We start from the raw sequence: 18078 nt of genomic DNA on the forward strand, positions 1-18078 counted from the left end.
AGGGGATCCGGAGACTTAGCAAGGAGGGACCTTGGCCTCAGCGACTCAAGCGGAGCACTGTGCCATTGCTGTTTGTCCATTTGGTCCTTAATTTCATAGGAGGCAAGCAGGAAGTCTCTAGGGGGCATTTCAGGCCGATTTTAGACTAAGGCCTAAAATGAGTATGTACAAGCGCCGATATATATAATGGAGAGGGTGAAAGCACAGGGAAACAAAGGGGGTCCAAATTGGAACGAAGGCATCCAAACGGGAACAAAGGGATGACAGAAGCAGAGCGGTACTGAAGGTCATAGGACAAAACCTGTGGTACATCTGAAGAGAGGTAAGGAGGGCGAAGCCCAGAGGGGCAGGAGGATGAGGGGAAGTGGGGATGATGACTAACTGGCTAGAATGGGAAGAAGCAGCAGTCCAAATAGGGATGAGGGGAAAATGTGAGAGATACATTACAAGTGGCGAAAGTGCCAAAGATGATCCATGGAGCTCGGAGGTTGTGGAGCTTACAGAGGTTACAGAGGCAGGGTTGAAAGTCCAAGGAATATTGGCAATGGTGTTTACGTAGTATGAGGTCACCAATGCAATGGACTAAAGCCAAGGTGGAGTCAAAGTCCGAGGTAGGAACTATCATGGAGTCTCGGAGTGAAGGTACGAGCGGTGTCCGAGTACGAGGTACGGGACAGCGGTGGAAGGTCATAACTTGGTGGAAGGTCGGTGGAAGAGGGCCAGAGGGAAGAGGGAGGAGAGAGGAAAGGGGAGAGGAGTGGAGGAGAGGAAAGGTGTCAGGTCTGAAGGTGAGTATCAGAGCGGACGGGCAAAGGGTAGGAGAATGATGGAAGGGTGGAGGTGTTGTGAGGAGGAAGAGGAGGAGTGGGAGGAAGAGTAGGAGGAGGGTGGCAAGAGGAGTGGTGGTCGGCCCGAGGTGAGTTATCGGAGTGGACTGAGATAGGACAGGAGAAGGACAGAGGAGTGGAGGTGGCATGAGGGGTGAGAGGAGGTGTGGTGTCAGGACCGAAGGTGAATATCGGAATGGACAGCAGTAGGGTGGGACTCCGGAGGTGGTGAAGAAGGAGGTTCGGGAGTCGGGTCGGGATCGGGTATGCATGGATATGACATCTATGCCCCACAGGATGTACAACTCAAACACGATGCAGCAAGGAGACTGCAACACTCCCTGTACTTTCCAGCACATGTTGACCTGGGAACTATGAGGAGAAGTAGGCAGATGCCTACACATCTGGTTTGATGATATATCCTCACCAGCACAAGCTTGGTGGAGAACCACAATAAAGCATTATTGTGGTTGTTCACTCACCTCAAGGGGGCGAAATTTTACATAAGCCGGAAAACATTCCAGTCATTTGCTCCAATCCTAGACGTTCTGGGAAGCCACGTGGATGAACAAGGCATCCACACTCAAGTGGATAAAATGGAAAAAAGCCACAACTGGTGAGAGCCAGTAGACCACACAGGAGTCCTAACATTCCTGGGAATGGTAGAATACCTATTGATATTCATGCCAAACGTCAGTGGCTACACAGGACCACTGCAAACAATCTGCTCAAACAAGCAGACATTCAGGTGGACACCACTCCACCAGAAATGTTTTGACGAGATCAAACATCTTGCATGCAGGGCTCCGATCCTGAAGCCCGTCCAGTGGAATCCACCAGAAAGTCTCTCAGAAGAAGAGAGGAGCAAACTCCATGTTTGGGTCATAACAAATGCATGCCCAGCGGGCATGGGCACACTAATTGGACAAGGCGAAAAGTGGCAGACTTGTTGCCCAGCCGCATTCATGTCCAAAAAGTTCACCAACACCCAACGTAGGTACTTCACCTATGAGCTCAAGGCACTCATGAGATGGCAAGACGATCTCATGGGAGGCCATGAATTCACAGTAATCACGGACCACAAAGCTTTGGAATATTTCAAAGCGAAAAACCACAACTCAGGTAGACACCTGAGATGGCAAGCCTTCTTTGCAAACTTTAATTGTGAAATAAAATACATGGAGGGCCACAAGAACAAAGTGGCAGATGCACTTTCACGGTACTACGACTCGTCAACTGACAAGGATCTGCATTTTGACGACTCTGTGTCAGCAGATATCCATCTGGATAAAACTGCAGAAGATATCATCCCCCACAAAATCGAGATATGAAGAACTGCTGCTAAGCAGTACCCTGAGCAAAAACTCAGAGAAAAAGAGACTCACAGCAATATGCGTGAGAAATACCCTAGAGGAAGCTCTAGGGGGAGCAATAACCTAGAGGAAACTCTAGGGGGGAGCGCCCAAAACCTGGAAGAAATCATAATTTCAGAAGAGAACCTTCGTAAACAATTTGAAGGAAAAGACCTCATTGAGGCAATAAAATCTGGATACTCGCAAAGCCAGATCCACCAGGAAATCCTAGAGAACCCGGGGAATTTCAAAAACTTCTCCATAAAAGATGGACTCATCACCCGACTTGGAGAAGGAGGAATGACCCAAATAGTAGTCCCAAAAGGGAACTACAAAAGGAAGTTCATTCGAGGAATAATCCTTGAAAACATCCATGAAACACTTGGACACTTAGGATCCAAGAAAACAGTGGAAACCCTCTGTCAATACTTCTGGTGGAAGTTGATGAGGAAGGACACCCTGTCATATTCATGCATACCCGATCCCAACCCGACTCCCGGACCTCCATCTTCACCACCTCTGGAGTCCTACCCTACCGCTGTCCGTTCCAATATTCACCTTTGGTCCTGACACCACACCTGACACCACACCTCCTCTCACCCCTCATGCCACCTCCACTCCTCTGTCCTTCTCCTGCCTTATCTCCATCCGCTCCGATACTCACCTCGGACTGAACACCACTCCTCTCGCCACCCTCTTCCTACTCCTCCTCCCACTCCTCCTCTTCCTCCTCACAACACCTCCACCCTTCCGTCACTCTCCTACCCTTCTCCCATCCACTCCGATACCCACCTTTGGACCTGACACCTTTCCTCTCCTCCACTCCTCTCCCCTTTCCTCTCTCCTCTCTCTTCCCTCTGGCCCTCGTCCACCAACCTTCCGCCAAGTTATGACCTTCCACCGCTGTCCCGTACCTCGTACTCGGACACCGCTCATACCTTCGCTCCGAGACTCCATGATAGTTCCTACCTCGGACTTTGACTCCACCTCAGCTTTAGTCCATTGCATTGGTGACCTCATACTACATAAACACCATTGCCAATATTCCTCGGACTTTCAACCCCACCTCTGTAACCTCCATAAGCTCCATAACCCCTGAGCTCCACAGATCACCTTCGGCACTTTCACCACTTGTAATGTATCTTTCGCATTTTCCCCACATCCCTATTTGGACTGCTGCTTCTTCCCATTCTAGCCAGTTAGTCATCATCCCCACTTCACTCACCCTCCTGCCCCTTTGGGCTTCGCCCTCCTTACCTCCTTTTGGATGTACCACAGGTTCTGCCCCATGACCTTCAGTACCGCTCTGCTTCTGTCATCCCTTTGTTCCCATTTGAACACCTTCGTTCCAATTTGGACCCCCTTTGTTTCCCTTGTGCTTTCACCCTCTCCATTATATATATCGGCGCTTGTACATACTCGTTTTAGGCCTTTAGTCTAAAATCGACCTGAAATGCCCCCTAGAGACTTCCTGCTCGCCTCCTATGAAATGAAGGACCAAATGGACAAACAGCAATGGCACAGCACTCCGCTTGAGTCGCTGAGGCCAAGGTCCCTCCTTGCTAAGTCTCCGGTTCCCCTCCGGAATCACCTGCCCTCACCCAGTTCTAACACACCCACAAGTTCTGCAGGTCTTGTGGAACTTGTCAGACAACAAAGAAAAGCACCAGGAGAAATCCCGGACTGCTTCACCCACTCCCGACCCCGGAAACACCATGGTCGTCAATAGCCATGGACTTCACAGGTCCATTCCCAACAAGCTTGGGATATGATTACCTCTGGGTAATCATCTGCAGGTTGACGTCCAATGTCCACCTCATCCCGATAAAAACAACAGTGAGCACATTAGAACTAGCCTTCGTATTCCTATGCAAAGTTGTAAGACTTCATGGTCTACCACACTCAATCATATCAGATCAAGACTCAACATTCATGTCAAAATTTTGGCACAAACTACACCGAATACTCGGTGTGCAGTTGAAATTCACAACTGCATTCCACCTACAAGGTGACGGCCAAGCAGAAAGAATGATACAAAAAGTAGTACAGATACTACATCCGATGCTCAGACCAGATCAACGTGACTGGGTGTTACGGGGATGGGGGAAATTCCCCATTCCTCGATCCGTTCTTATAGTGGGAAGACGAGAGTCATGTCTAGTTTGTACCATAACTGGAAGTGTAATCGATGAGTGATCCCAGTCTGACCTGGGAGTGGACGATCGAATTCCCATCGATCGTGATGGGTGATGTAGTGAGCTGTTAAGGGATTGATGATTGATAGTCGGAGATATCAGGACAGATGGGTCAGCCACAGATACTTGGCGCTCCTCAATGGAGCGTACCATGTGCGAGGTCGCGACTGGTGAGATGGGTGAGAGCTTCGCGTAGTTGCCATCGGGTACTTGGCGTTCGCAGTGCGAACGTACCGGTAGCAGGTTGATATCGTAGGCGTGCAATGAGGGCTGACTATTAGGGCCTTCGGTTACTTGGCGTTCCCAAAGGGAACGTACCGTTGGCGGGGACATATGATGACTGGCAAAGGAAGAAACAGACGGTGGATGGACGGCTACTTGGCGTTTGCGTAGCGAACGTGCCGGCATCGCGGGTAAGTGGGCCTCATAGTGTTCACGATCACCATGATCGTGATGGGACGTCGTATGTTGAGTACTGGGGGGAGAGCGGAGTGATGAAGACCCATAGGGTACAGGTTCAATAGGACGATACACACGTCGAGAGTCTTTGACTCTTGACTTCGAGTTCTCGCGGCAAGGGCCGTTAGAGGACTCGATATAACCAGACTTATAAGACATATTGAGAGTTGTACAGTCACACAGGTTCAGTTGAGTCACAGGGAGGGTTGTTACAGAAGACGGTACACGAGACAGTTGTAGAGCAGTTGTTAGTTCGCGGGAACCGCCTTCGGCGGTTTCCGTACATGACGCGTGACTATCTACAAATGGTAAGGTCGCGGGAAATCCCGCGAAACACAAACAACCTCGGCCAGCACCAAAACCCCAATGGGGAAAGCTTTGCACGAGGGGGGGGGGGAAAGGGGTAGAACGGGTAAGGAGGATAGGGTAGCGGGATAGAGGACGGAAAGGAGAAAGAGGGGAGGAGCGATAGAGAGGGGAAGTCTTTGACCATGCAACGGATATGGTCGTTGGAGACTCTGTATCCGTAACACTGGGCAGTGAAGCTGTCGATGGCAGAATTTGTGATCAAGGTGAGCTCGAACACATCAACAGGATTTGCCCCATTCAAATTAATCTATGGCCACATGCCAAAGATGTGCCTAACAGCACCACCCTCGGACTACCTGGGAGTAAATGACTTCACCCAAAAGGCGAAGGAAAACCTTATGGCAGCACATGACATGATAATACACAATCGCGCCGCTCAAACAATCCAGGTGAATAAGAAAAGATGCCCAGACCCACCTTTGAGAAAAGGCGAGCTTGCATGCTTATCCATGGATAAGCTGAACCTACCCAAAGGGAGGGCAGGCAAACTAAAGCCCCTGTATATAGGGCCTTATGAAATTCTGGAAACATTTCCAGAGACGTCAAACTATGTCCTCAAGTTGCCACTGTCATATCCGTTGAAGGAGAGAACGAAGGAAGGTCAGTTGGGAGGTTCAAACGAGACCACCACCAAGCTGTTCCCTGGTTCTTTAGTTAGGATGGGGAAGTGTACTAGTATTATTTGTTGTAAATATAGTACCAATCCGAGTGTTTTGGCTAATTCTATTTTTATGGGTTAGTCTAAAGTTTCTGGAAATTGACTTACAGATAAACCGAGCCCTGCGGAGCTGTTTCTTTATTGAAATTTCTTAATTTGTCTAGGTGTAATTCTGTGTAGCATTGTTTAATTTGGAATTTAACTTGAATTAAATCTTCTACTTGGTGAAGTTTCAAAGATTCTACTCAGTTAATGGATTTGGATTGTGTCTGGAGTGTCCCTTGAGTCTTTTTTATTTTTGTCTTATTTTATTGCTTGTTTTAACAGTAGCAAAATAACTGTTTTGTGTTTACACTTTGAAATCTGGAGTGTTAACCAGCTCTCCTGTTGAAATATCTACTTAATATTTCTCTCCTTTATTGCTGCCTTTTACTACAGTGGCAATCTTAACTGTATATCACTTTTTCGTGCTGGAGTGACAACCAGAAAAGCTTGAGAAAAATAATACTCTATTTTCTTACTTCTCTAAGAGGGGCGAAAAGTCGCAGAAAGGGTCTCCCTTTTATACTCCTTGGGTCGCCTTCCTTTTTCACGCTCTACCTCATATTTACAGGATTTATTTACAGTGTATTTTTCTCAAACTGAATAAAAAAATGAAAATTCCACGCTATAGTTCTACTGCGCTTTGCTGCGCTGAACTGCAGCTCTACTGCGGTCAGACTGCGCCTAGAATCCTTATTGTCCTTCCTCGCCTAAGCTATTTTAATGGTTAATTAGAACTTGACTGCACTGCATTTGTCGCAGTTTCCTATTTCAAATTCCTCATATTTACCATTAAATTTGCTATGACTCGGTGATTCTGAATTCAAACTTTGCATTACTATGCGTACGGCTGTGCTGAGACCTTCAGCAGATTTATTCCATTTTTATTCAGTGACATTTAGTTAAAATGAGACTTGAAATGGTAAATGAGTAAATTATTCAGGTTTAAAACCAAAAGAAAAAGTTGCTAGTAGTCAAGAATTACTCAAACGAATGTATTATAGCTCTCCACTTCATTAGAATATCGTTCCCTAAAATTCCTGCCATGGTCCATCATAGTTTAGTGGTTTTCATGAATTTCGTTCATATTCCCTGATTCCCCTTTGTATTATCACATCCTAATCCTCCATATGTATTGTTAGTTGTTATAGTAGGTCGTCCTCGAAGATATCATATTTTTATGTATTTTATTTAGGGCTCTGGACCTCTTGAAGCTGTCTTCCTGCACGTTTTCAGGTTTCTAACTTCATGTCCCTGTATCTCATTCATTTCTGGATGTTTTCTCACGTTCTTGGTATCATAAATTTTCATCTATTCCCACCTTTCCAATGGTACTACAGTTGTGTTCTATTTCCTGGTATTCGTTGAGTTAGCAAAAGTTCGCACGCACATTCGGTAATCATGTGCATCGTTCCCATAGTCGTTCATATGCGGGCACTGTTTCTGTTTACTTGTTCAGGATTTATGGTATGTGCAGGTGTTTATATCTTTCATATGGGCTTCTGTGATTTATTTCAGATTTTTCCCACATGATCTAAGGTTGTTTTGCACTTTCTGTGCTTTGTTTTGACTGGGCTCTTCCTTATTTGGACGGAAATTGGTCTTCGCAATCTGCCAAAGTGTGGATCTCGGTTCCAATGGCCGGTTCCCTTCGCATCGCCACCCTCATGTGTTAAACATGATGCGGATTTCTATATTCCCGTCATGGGTATAACTTCACAACGGCTGGACCGTTTGGGCTGAGGATTTGCATAACTATAGTTCCCTATTTTTCATAATTTCTGTGTAAATTTCGTTGTATGTTTTAATTACGGATCCTACGTAAACATCGTCTTTTCCCTGAGCTCGGACTTTTGATGTCGCTATTCCCGTTATTGGATATCTCTTTAATGCATGATCCTTTTATTATGAAAATTTGGGTGGATTAAGATTAGATCCCTTCCTTTCTAATGGGTTATCAAGCTCGTCTCGGTCGTTACTGGTTAGTCTTCGCGCTTGTTTTTTAAACGTTGTCCTCATTTTGCAGGAGTTTTAGTCATATCTCCGTCGTTTATGGGTAGTTTTCCCTGTAATTACTTTCATTGGGTCCGTTTGGGGGACATCTACATTTCCTATTATAAACACGACTTTGAATTTTGCATTAGTTCCTGAGGAATCCTTATTCCATGGTACTTCCATCATTGGCTACGTGTGCAGACGTGGGAAAGTAGTTTCCATGGAGGTTCTCTGATTGTTTTTATAGTCAAATCTTCGTCGATTGTCCTAATTCTTGGTTTAATATTTGCTATAAATTCCCCCGAGAATTCCGTCTTGTTGATGCTAAGCTTGAAGTATTTTTGCTAATTTTCTTTCTTTTGATTTATCGTGTATAGTCATAATAATTCGTAAAAATTCGTAAAAATTCATTAAAATTCAGGTCCTTCTATTTTCTCATATCTACTTGTCGTATGAGGTTTTGTGATTTATCTGGCATATTTTCATAATGGGTTTCCATAGTGTGACTGTTATTTCTCCTACACCATACAATCCCAACCTCTGCTCTGGGCTCCCGGAACTCTGAACCTGACTTCCGGAGTCCTACTTCCCTTCCATCACCTTCTCCTTTCCAACTTCCAAGAGGTTATCCCACCTCCGGCTCTGACACCACCTTTGGTCCAACTCCGGAACATTCCGGGTCCGACCTCATCCTCAACACCCTCCAGACAAGCATGCAACACCTATGCTCCCAACTCCAGACCTCCACTCCAGAACCCTGTTCATGTCTCTGTCTCCGGAACCTCCGGTCTTAGCTCCGAACTCGGACTTTGACCCCACCTCCGCTTATACCCATTGTATTGGTTAGCTCATTCCATTTAATTACGTTTGCCAATATTCCGGAGTTTAACTTCCGAGTTCGGACTTTCTGGACTTACCTCGGACCTTGCAACTATTCCATTGTCCCATTCAATTCCACTATACTCCCTCATTCCTATTTGGGCTGCTGCTTCCTTTCTATTCAGTCAGCTGGCCATTCCCCACTCCCATCCTCCTTCCTTCCTCCTTGGGCCTTGGCCCTTCACTCCTCCTTTGGGAAACACCATTGAGTCAAACCCTTGACCCTCGGTGTTGTTCCTCCTTCCAGCTCCCTTTGTCTCCTTTCCAAGTACCATTGCTCCTTTTGATTCCAGACCCCTCCTTATATACAATGTACATAGTAACTTGTAACCTCAGTCCAAAATCGACTTGATTTCCCCCCAAGAGACTTCCCCTCTGCTAGATCCGAAATTAGGGACCCCCAGGACAACCAGCAATGGCACAGCACTCCACTTGAGTCGCTGAGGCTAAGGTCCTTCCACGCTAAGTCTCCAATTCCACTCCAGAGTTGTCCGAATCCACCTGATCTAACAGCCACCACAACTTGAACAATGCAGAATCCACCCATGATTCCACATATCCCAGCTCATGCCTCATGAGCCAAATGACCAAGAAACCTTCCCAAATAGGGAAGTAAACATATTTTACAATTTTGGGGAAGACCCCGATTGCGAAGCAGTAGTTCACAAAATCTTAAACCACACATGGGTTCATGACAAACTCCAGATGGTTTAAGGTTAAATGGGGGCTAGGGGACACCACATGGGAACCCCTAGGAAATTGCAATGACCTCATCCACCTGGATGAGTACCTCACATTACAAGATGTGAGGGAACCAGAAAGCCTCCCTATCAAAGAAGATAGGGAACTCTCGGCATCACTAAGCCCCCAAAAATGGAGGCGGAAGAAGCAAAGCCAAGGGGCGATTGCCCACAGCCAAGAGCGTGGGAAAATTCTGGGCGAGCAACTTGCCTGGACAGCCACACCATGTGTTAGACATCACATGGGCTAGGAGTAACCTACCCAGATCATGTGAACCACAGGCTCACGTGTAAAACCACACACACTTGCAGCAAATCCCACACATGCAAGAACCTAAACTCCTCCCACCACCACGAGAAACAAAATGACAAAATGTCGTTCTCAGGGGGAGGCAACCCTTGATTTGACCCAAACAAGCCACCAGACATTGAGATAAGACAACCTGGGGAGCAAGGCTCCCCGGAACAACAACAACACCAGGCGCAGATAAGTGCCATGGACTACACGACGCATGTGGCACAAATGAGTGCAGCAAACCAACAACCATCCATATTGCCAACAGGCACCGCATACCCACAGCCTCCCCAAAGGGGCTTCCAACCATATGTGGTGCAAACTGCACCAATGAAGCACCATTCCAGGGGCAGCATTTGCTGCTGCAGCCCCAGGCATACTCCCCAGGGAACTTCCCTGGATTGGCCAATTCAGCCCAGGTCCAACAACACCTCAGCCAAATGCAGGCTGGGAATCAGCCATCGCATCAGTGGTAGCTGCTCAGACAGGTCAGCTCCGCCAGGAGCTGAAAGAGATAAAGCCCCTTGTAGGAGGGAGATGAGGGAGTGACAGCGGCTCCTCGTCCAGACCATCCAAATGGGCACAGTCTGATAACTCGAGGGCGTCAGATGACGCCTGCGAAAATTGCGCCCATTGGAGGTGTGAATACAACAGAGCATGAAGAGATGCCAAGGGCATCTTCAACTCTCTGAAAGACACAGAGAGAGAGGTTGATCTCCAAAAGAGGGAGATCGAATTACTAAAATGCGAGCTCAAAGAGGCATGTGCACTGGCAGACCTTGCTGCCAAACCCATCATGATGGGGGCCTCCCAGGTCAGGGGGAGGGGATATGGTGCTGGGGCACCAACTATCCTGCCACCCCGTGGGCAGGCGACCCTGTCTGGGTTGCATAAGGGCCCACCCTCAGAAGGGCAACCCCATGTCAAGCCGAAGAGGGAGAGTGGTAGGCAACCGATGGCAGACCCCAAAACGGGGACCACTGCCAGAGGCAGCGGGCCACTGAGTACCTCAGCACCCTATGGGCAAGCTACCCTGCAGGGAAGTGTCCACATGTTATACAAGACCGCTGAACTCAATGAGTTTGGCAAAGTCGAAGCTCCAGTCGATGTAACAATCGACCCCAACTTCCCCATGAGGAGAATAGCGGGGTCAGAAGTGGCACACGACCCCACATACACTTGGTGGACAAGCGTGAGTGGAAAAGAATTTGTACACTGGTACGAACAGGCTGAAGCCACCTTTAAAAGTGGCAAGGTACATAGAGTCCTTTGCGAAAAAGCGAAGGAAACTGAGAAATACTTCTTGGGACTCCTGAGTATTGCAAGACTCGTGGAGGAGTACAATTCCCTGGAGAACAAAGGAAAAATCTCCTGGGAAAGTCTAGGCAAAGCTGCCTATATAAAGTCCCAGTTCAAACCACAGGACTCGTGAGGAACATGCCGCAAGAACTGTGGAGCAGGAAGTGAAAGCCTCCAAATACCAGGAAAGAGATGCAAGTCTCCATGCTGGACAACCAGGCCAGCGACCACCCTTCCCCATGGGAGGAACAGTAAACCTACTGTACTCTACACCTGAGCCAAATAGCTCAGGAACACAACAACCCACTCCCACCCAGGGAGCACCCACTTTGTCGAGCCCACAGCTCGACAATGTAGCCCAGGCTATGTCATCGCATCCGACGCAGCAATCGGATGTCCAGATGAACAACCTGGAGGAAAACCCTCCTCCAGGGCAATAACTCTACCCTTGAGGAAAGGGAAAGTGACATGGTAATACACCATTGAGGTGCCCATGAAAACACCTTCCCCCAACTCAAGGCCTGTAAGGGGTTGGTGTAGGTTCCAACCCCAGTTAGCCTCAGTCCTCAGTTCATCTAATAAGCTATGATTATTCAATGATGGGGAGGAACTTAGTTGCCTTTTCCCAAATCCCCACGTTATTGTATATACATTGTTTTTACATGTTTATTATGAGACACATATAGAATTAAGATGGAGAGTAAGGGGTGGGGTTACCATTCCTTACAAGGCCCCGCACACAATATTGTATGCAAGGAACCGCAAGTAACAATTGCGGAAATCTCTACTTTGTCAAAAAACCCACATCCACCACCACTCATGTGTAAACACCATTTACACATGAATCCTCATGGAACAAGTGAGGAACACCAAAGACATACAACCTTTGGGTCAAAATTCATTTTTGAAAAACTTCATTACTTTCCTCTCTGCGATACCCACGTATCGCCATTCACTTCAAAGTGACGGCCCCACACTTATTTATTCCCTAAACCTTTTTCTCTCTCTTTCACCGACATGTACAAATTGCCCACTTTAAAGTGGCAACAATAAAACACTCATTGATAATTTCAAACTCAATGTCACTCAATTTTTAAAAATTTATTCTCTTCATCATTAACCTTGTATGCATTGCAAATGCAATGCAAGGGAGGAGAATGTCAGGGCAATAGCCCCAAACCCCGAGCCATATGTAATTAAAGATACATATGTCATGTGGGTAAGTGGTAACCTCCAGTTAACTGCTTACACACCACCGTAAAATACACACCATTGTATCACTTACAGCTCTGTGTACTGAGCTACCCACTGAGACCTCACATCGTCATCCCAGATCAGGCCCATCACTATGCACACCCGCTCCACACCTCGTGACGGGCTCAGTGCCGGGCATTACACCTGGGCCCCCTCGACCCCAGACACGTCCCTGACATGACCCCAACAAGGCAACCCCAGTGAGTGTGAAATGAGGACCAGGAGACAGCTAGGGGGCACTGTCATATCCATACCAACTCCACCCAACCTCCAACCTACTCTGCCACCATTCTGGTCCACCTCCGGTCCATCCCCTCCCTCACCTCCAATCCCTGGTACCATCTCCAGTACCCCTTATCCTAAGGTTATTAATATTCCTACCTACCCAACTACAGACCTCCTAGGATCCAACCCTTCAACTACTCACTCCACAGTGCTCAATAAGATTTCCAACCCAGCAAGTGGGTAAGTCCATCTTGGGTTTTCCCTTTGTTCCTATTTGTCTTGTGTTATGTATATAAGTCCTGTACTGTGTCAGATCCATCCACAGCCATCGTCTTCCACCACCTCCGACCCTTCCAGACTACCTCTGCTCCTTCTTCACTAACCTCAGAGCTCCCGTATTCCGCAATCACCTCTGCCTCCCTCGATGGTCACCACCCCCTCTTTTCAATATATAACCTATGCCTCCCTAAGTACAGAGCCCTGAAGGCTTCCAGACAGCTCCGACGTCCACTGGTGCACTCCTGCCCCCGCTGAGCAATTCACTTGCTTGCCCTGCAAGTCTACCTTTGGGCCTATCCCTCCTTTCTGTTTCTGGGTTATCACCTGCCATCCCGCTAACCCTGTAACCTGACTTGTCGGTAATATTCAATCGGCTAATGTTTAACTCTGTTAGCTCCACTCCGCTCGGTCCTGCCATTCACGGGCCCGCTCTCACTGTAACTATATATACTTAACTTGTACATAGGTTACACCTCAGTGATAAAATCGACTAGAGTTGATCCCTCTTTAGTTCTTGTTGCCAGTAAGTAAATTAGGGCATGGACGTGTAACTTGGCACAGTGCTCCTGGCTTGAGTCGCTGAGGCCGAAGCCCTCCACCATGGAGACAAACCCTTCGTCTCGATCTGGTCTCTAACATACTGTAGTTGATGGCACCTCAGTGCAAAATCGACAATAACAACTATTCCCCCACAGTTTGCACCCCCTCATTGTGAAGTTAAGGACCAAACACTAAGCATTACCGAATGTAGGCACAGCGCTCCCCTAGGAGTTGCTGAGGCCATGGTCCTTCCGCTCATCCTCTACCTCCGGCCTCCCTTCCAGGGAAAGGTCCAGGCACAGCACTCCTTTAGAGTCGCTGAGGCCAAATGCCCTACCCTCAGGCCTTGTTTGCAGCATTGCAGCCTCTAGCGACCCACAACAGTGACCCTCAGTGCCGACCCTGGACCCATATCTCACACTGCAGAGTAGTTATGGACCCAAGTAACATAGTATGATGTCATCTGTCGAGCATTAGAGGGAGAACAAGGTGGTAGCGTCCTATAGGACATGGGTTCCAGTGAATGATACACAGGTTGTGAGGCTTTGACTGGTGACCTTGAGTTCTCCTGGTGAGAGCTGCCAGACGATGCAGCATAGCCAGACATATAGGACATGTTGAAAGTCATACACACACAGGTTCAGTTGAGTCACAGAAGGGAGGTTGTTACAGGGACAGCACACAAGGTAGTTTGTAATAGTTAGCAGGAACCACCTCCGGCAGTTTCCATACATGATGTGTGACTACCTACAAAGTGAAATGGTCATGGGAAATCCTGTGAAACAACCTTGGCCAGCACCAAAACCCTTATGGGGAAAGCTTTGAATGAGGGGGGGGGAATGTCATATCCATCCATGGCCATCAACTTCCACTACCTCCGATCTCTCCGGACTACCTCTGCTCCTTCTCCACTAACCTTGGAGCTCCCATATTCCGCAATCACCTCGGTATCCCTCGATGGTCACCACTCCCTCATTTCAATTTATTACCTACGCCTCCCTAAGTACAGAGCCCCAAAGGCTCCTGGACAGCTCCGACGTCCGCTAGCGCACTCCCACCTCTGCTGGGCAATACACTCGCTTGCCCTGCAAGCCCACCTTTGGGCCTATCCCTCCTTTCCATTTCTGGGTTATCGCCTACCATTCCATTAACCCCATAACCCAACTTGTCGGTAATACTCAATCAGCTAATGTTTAACCCCATTAGCTCCGCTCCGCTCGGCTCCGCCATTTGCGGGCCTGCCCTCGTTGTAACTATATATACTCAACTTGTACATAGGTTACACCTCAGTAATAAAATCGACTAGAGTTTACCCCCTTTTAGTTCTGGTTGCCAGTTAGTAAGTTAGGGCACAGACGTGTTACTTGGCACAGCACTCCTGGCATAAGTTGCTGAGGCCGAAGCCCTCCACCAAGGAGAACTTCCTTCGTCTCGACCTGGTCTCTGACAGGGAAAGGGGTAGGATGGGAGTGTCATATCCATCATACCCAATCCTGACCCGACTCCTGGACCCCCCATCTCCACCACCTCCAGAGTCCTACCCTACCACCGTCCGTTCCAATATTCACCCTCGGACCTGACACCACTCCTCCTCTTACCCCTCATGCTACCTCCACCCTTCCATCCTTCTCCTACCTTATCTCCATCCACTCCGATACTCACCTCAGACCAAACACCACTCCTCTTGCCACCCTCCTCCTCTCACTCCTCCTCTTACTCCTCCTCTTACCCCTCACGACTCCTCCACCCTTCCATCACTCTCCTACCCTTCTCCCGTCTGCTCTGATACTCACCTTCGGACCTGACACCTTTCCTCTCCTCCACTCCTCTCCCTGTTCCTCTCTCCTCTCTCCTTCCCCCAATCCTCTCCTGCCGACCCTCTGGCAAGTTACGACCTTCCGCTGCTGTCCTGTACCCTGTACTCGGACATTGCTTGTACCTTCACTCCGAGATTCCATCATAGCTCCGACCTCGGACTTTGACTCCACCTTGGCTTAAGTCCATTGCATTGGTGACCTAATACTACATAAACACCATTGCCAATATTCCTCAGACTTTCAACCCCACCTCCATAAGCTCCATAAGCTCCATAAGCTCCAAGCTACACAGATCATCCTCAGCACTTTTGCCATCTGTAATGTATCTTTCATGTTTTCCCCTCAACCTTATTTGGACTGCTGCTTCTTCCCATTCTAGCCAGTTAGTCATCATCCCCACTTCACCTCATCCTCCTGCCCCTCTGGGATTTGCCCTCCCAATCTCCTTTTGGATGTACCACCGGTTCTGACCTATGACCTTCAGCACCGCTCCACTTTCGTCTTCCCTTTGTCCTGTTCGGACGCCTTTGTTCTGATTCGGATCCTCCTTGTTTCCTCGTGCTTTCACCCTCTCCATTATATACTGGCACTTGTACATACTTGTTTTAGGCCCTTAGTCTAAAATCGACCTGAAATGCCCCCTAGAGACTTCCTGCTCACCACCTATGAAATTAAGGACCAAATGGACAAACAGCAATGGCACAGTGCTCCACTTGAGTCGCTGAGGCCAAGGTCCCTCCTTGCTAAGTCTCCAGTTCCCCTCCAGAATTGTCTGCCCTCACCCAGTTCTAACAGGGAGAGAATATGAAGGGTAGCAGGAGAGAGAGAGAGAGAGGAGGGGATCTTTGACTGAGCAACAGATATGGGGCTCAACTAGAGGGGTTCCAAGAGCTCCAGTAGTGAATGGGAGTTCTCCAGGAAGCCCAGGTCTGCTGGGTATTACAAGAGGCTATAAGAAGGATGCAGCCTCAGCAACTCTGTTAGAACTGGGTGAGGGCGGACAATTCCAGAGGGGAACTGGAGACTTAGCAAGGAGGGACCTTGGCCTCAGTGACTCATGCAGAGTGCTGTTCCATTGCTGTTTGTCCATTTCATCCTTAATTTCAGAGGCAGTGAGCAGGAAGTCTCTAGGGGGCATTTCAGGTCGATTTTAGACTGAAGGTCCAAAACAAGCGCCTATATATAATAGGGAGACGAAAGCACAAGGGGGTCCAAAACAGAACAAAGGCATCCGAACAGGAACAAAGGGATGACAGAAGCGGAGCGGCACCAAAAGGTCATAGGTTAGAACCTGTGGTACATCCAAAAGGAGATAGGGAGGGCGAAGCCCAGAGGGGCAGGAAGATGAGGTGAAGTGGGGATGATGACTAACTGGCTAGAATGGAGAGAAGCAGCAGTCCAAATAAGGGTGAGGGGAAACCGCAAAAGATACATTACAAGCGGCAAAAGCGCTGAGTCTGATCCATGGAGCTTGGATGTTGTGGAGGTTACAGAGGTTACAGAGGTGGGGTTGAAAGTCCGAGGTCACCAATGCAATGGACTTAAGCCGAGGTGGAGTCAAAGTCCAAGGTTGGGACTATGACGGAATCTCGGAGCGAAGGTACAAGCAGTGTCTGAGTACAGGGTACAGGACAGTGGTGGGAGGTCATAACTTGCTGGAGGTTTGGCAGGAGAGGGGAGGAGGGAGGAGAGTGATGAGAGGAGTGGGGAGAGGAGTGGAGGAGGAATGGTGTCAGGTCCGAAGGTGAGTATCAGAGTGGATGGAAGTAGGGTAGGAGAGTGACAGAAGGGTGGAGGTGTCATGAGGAGTGAGGAGGGGTAAGAGGAGGGTGGCGAGAGGGGTGATGTTCAGTCTGAAGGTGAGTATCGGAATGGACGGAGGTAGGGTAGGACTCTGGAGGTGATGAGGATGAGGGTCCGGGAGTCGGTTCAGGATCGGGTATGTACGGATATGACAGACTCAGAGGGAGCACTGTGCCTCTGTTATGTCTCAGTTAGTCCTTATGTACCGAGAGGTTCTGAACAATATTGTTAACAGGGAACTGAGAGGTCGGGTCAAGGAGGGTGGAGTAGAAGGCTGGAGGGTAAATGGTAATGAGAAATGGGTAAAGGGAAGTTAGCTGACTGAATGGAAAGAAGACATCAGTCATACTATAAGTGGAAGGTGACTAATTAAGATAACAAGAGCAGGGTCACCGGAGGATATGGGGAGCTCCAAAGCAGGAGTTACATATCCAAGAAATGTTGGGTGACTCCACTAAAATGGCAAGAGGAAGGGTTTAGAAGTATATAACAAGAAGTCGGAGGTCCATCAGGAGGTCGGAGCAATCCAGAGGTTCTGGATGTTCCGACTTGGGACCGAGCTTCTGGGATGGAGGTGGCAGAGGGTGGTTGTCCCAAAGTCCAGGCTGGAGCTGATACAATTGGGACGGAGGGTGATGTTGGGGAGTAGGGAGGCATGGTGTAGGGGATGACGAGGTTGTTAGGAAGGTGTAGTGGGGTGGGAGAGTATGGGGTTGGGATTTCCGGGATATGACACGATCCCAATTCAACTCCTGGACCCTTTCTGCCACCTCCAGAGTCCTACCCTATTCCTGTCTGCTCCGATCTCCACCAAGGTATGACCTCCTGTTCCTGTCCCATGCCCTGAACTCAGACACCAATCGTACCTCCACTCCAAGATCCCATCCTGGTCCCGACCTTGGACTTTGACTCCACTCCAGCTTAAGTCCATTGCATTGGTGACCTCATTTCATGTAAATGCCATTGCCAATATTCCTCAGACTTCCAATCCCACCTTTGTAAGCTCCACTACCTCTGAGCTTCACAGACCTACCCTGGCTCCTTTGCTGC

The 18078-nt window shown here is 48.4% G+C and overlaps 1 protein-coding gene across 1 annotated transcript; it reads right to left on the reverse strand.

The window, feature by feature from the left end:
• Window positions 1-16957: 16957 nt before the first annotated feature.
• On the reverse strand, window positions 16958-17685 carry EI90DRAFT_3131418 (uncharacterized protein; the record flags this gene model as incomplete). Its single annotated transcript, XM_039064387.1, has 4 exons — window positions 16958-17119; window positions 17235-17345; window positions 17408-17482; window positions 17578-17685. The coding sequence occupies 4 exons, from the start codon at window positions 17683-17685 to the stop codon at window positions 16958-16960; spliced, it is 456 nt and encodes a 151-aa protein (XP_038910721.1).
• Window positions 17686-18078: the final 393 nt, after the last annotated feature.

The sequence above is a fragment of the Cantharellus anzutake genome, assembly GCF_015039405.1.
Source record: "Cantharellus anzutake strain C23 chromosome Unknown EI90scaffold_76, whole genome shotgun sequence".
Lineage (NCBI taxonomy): Eukaryota > Fungi > Basidiomycota > Agaricomycetes > Cantharellales > Hydnaceae > Cantharellus > Cantharellus anzutake.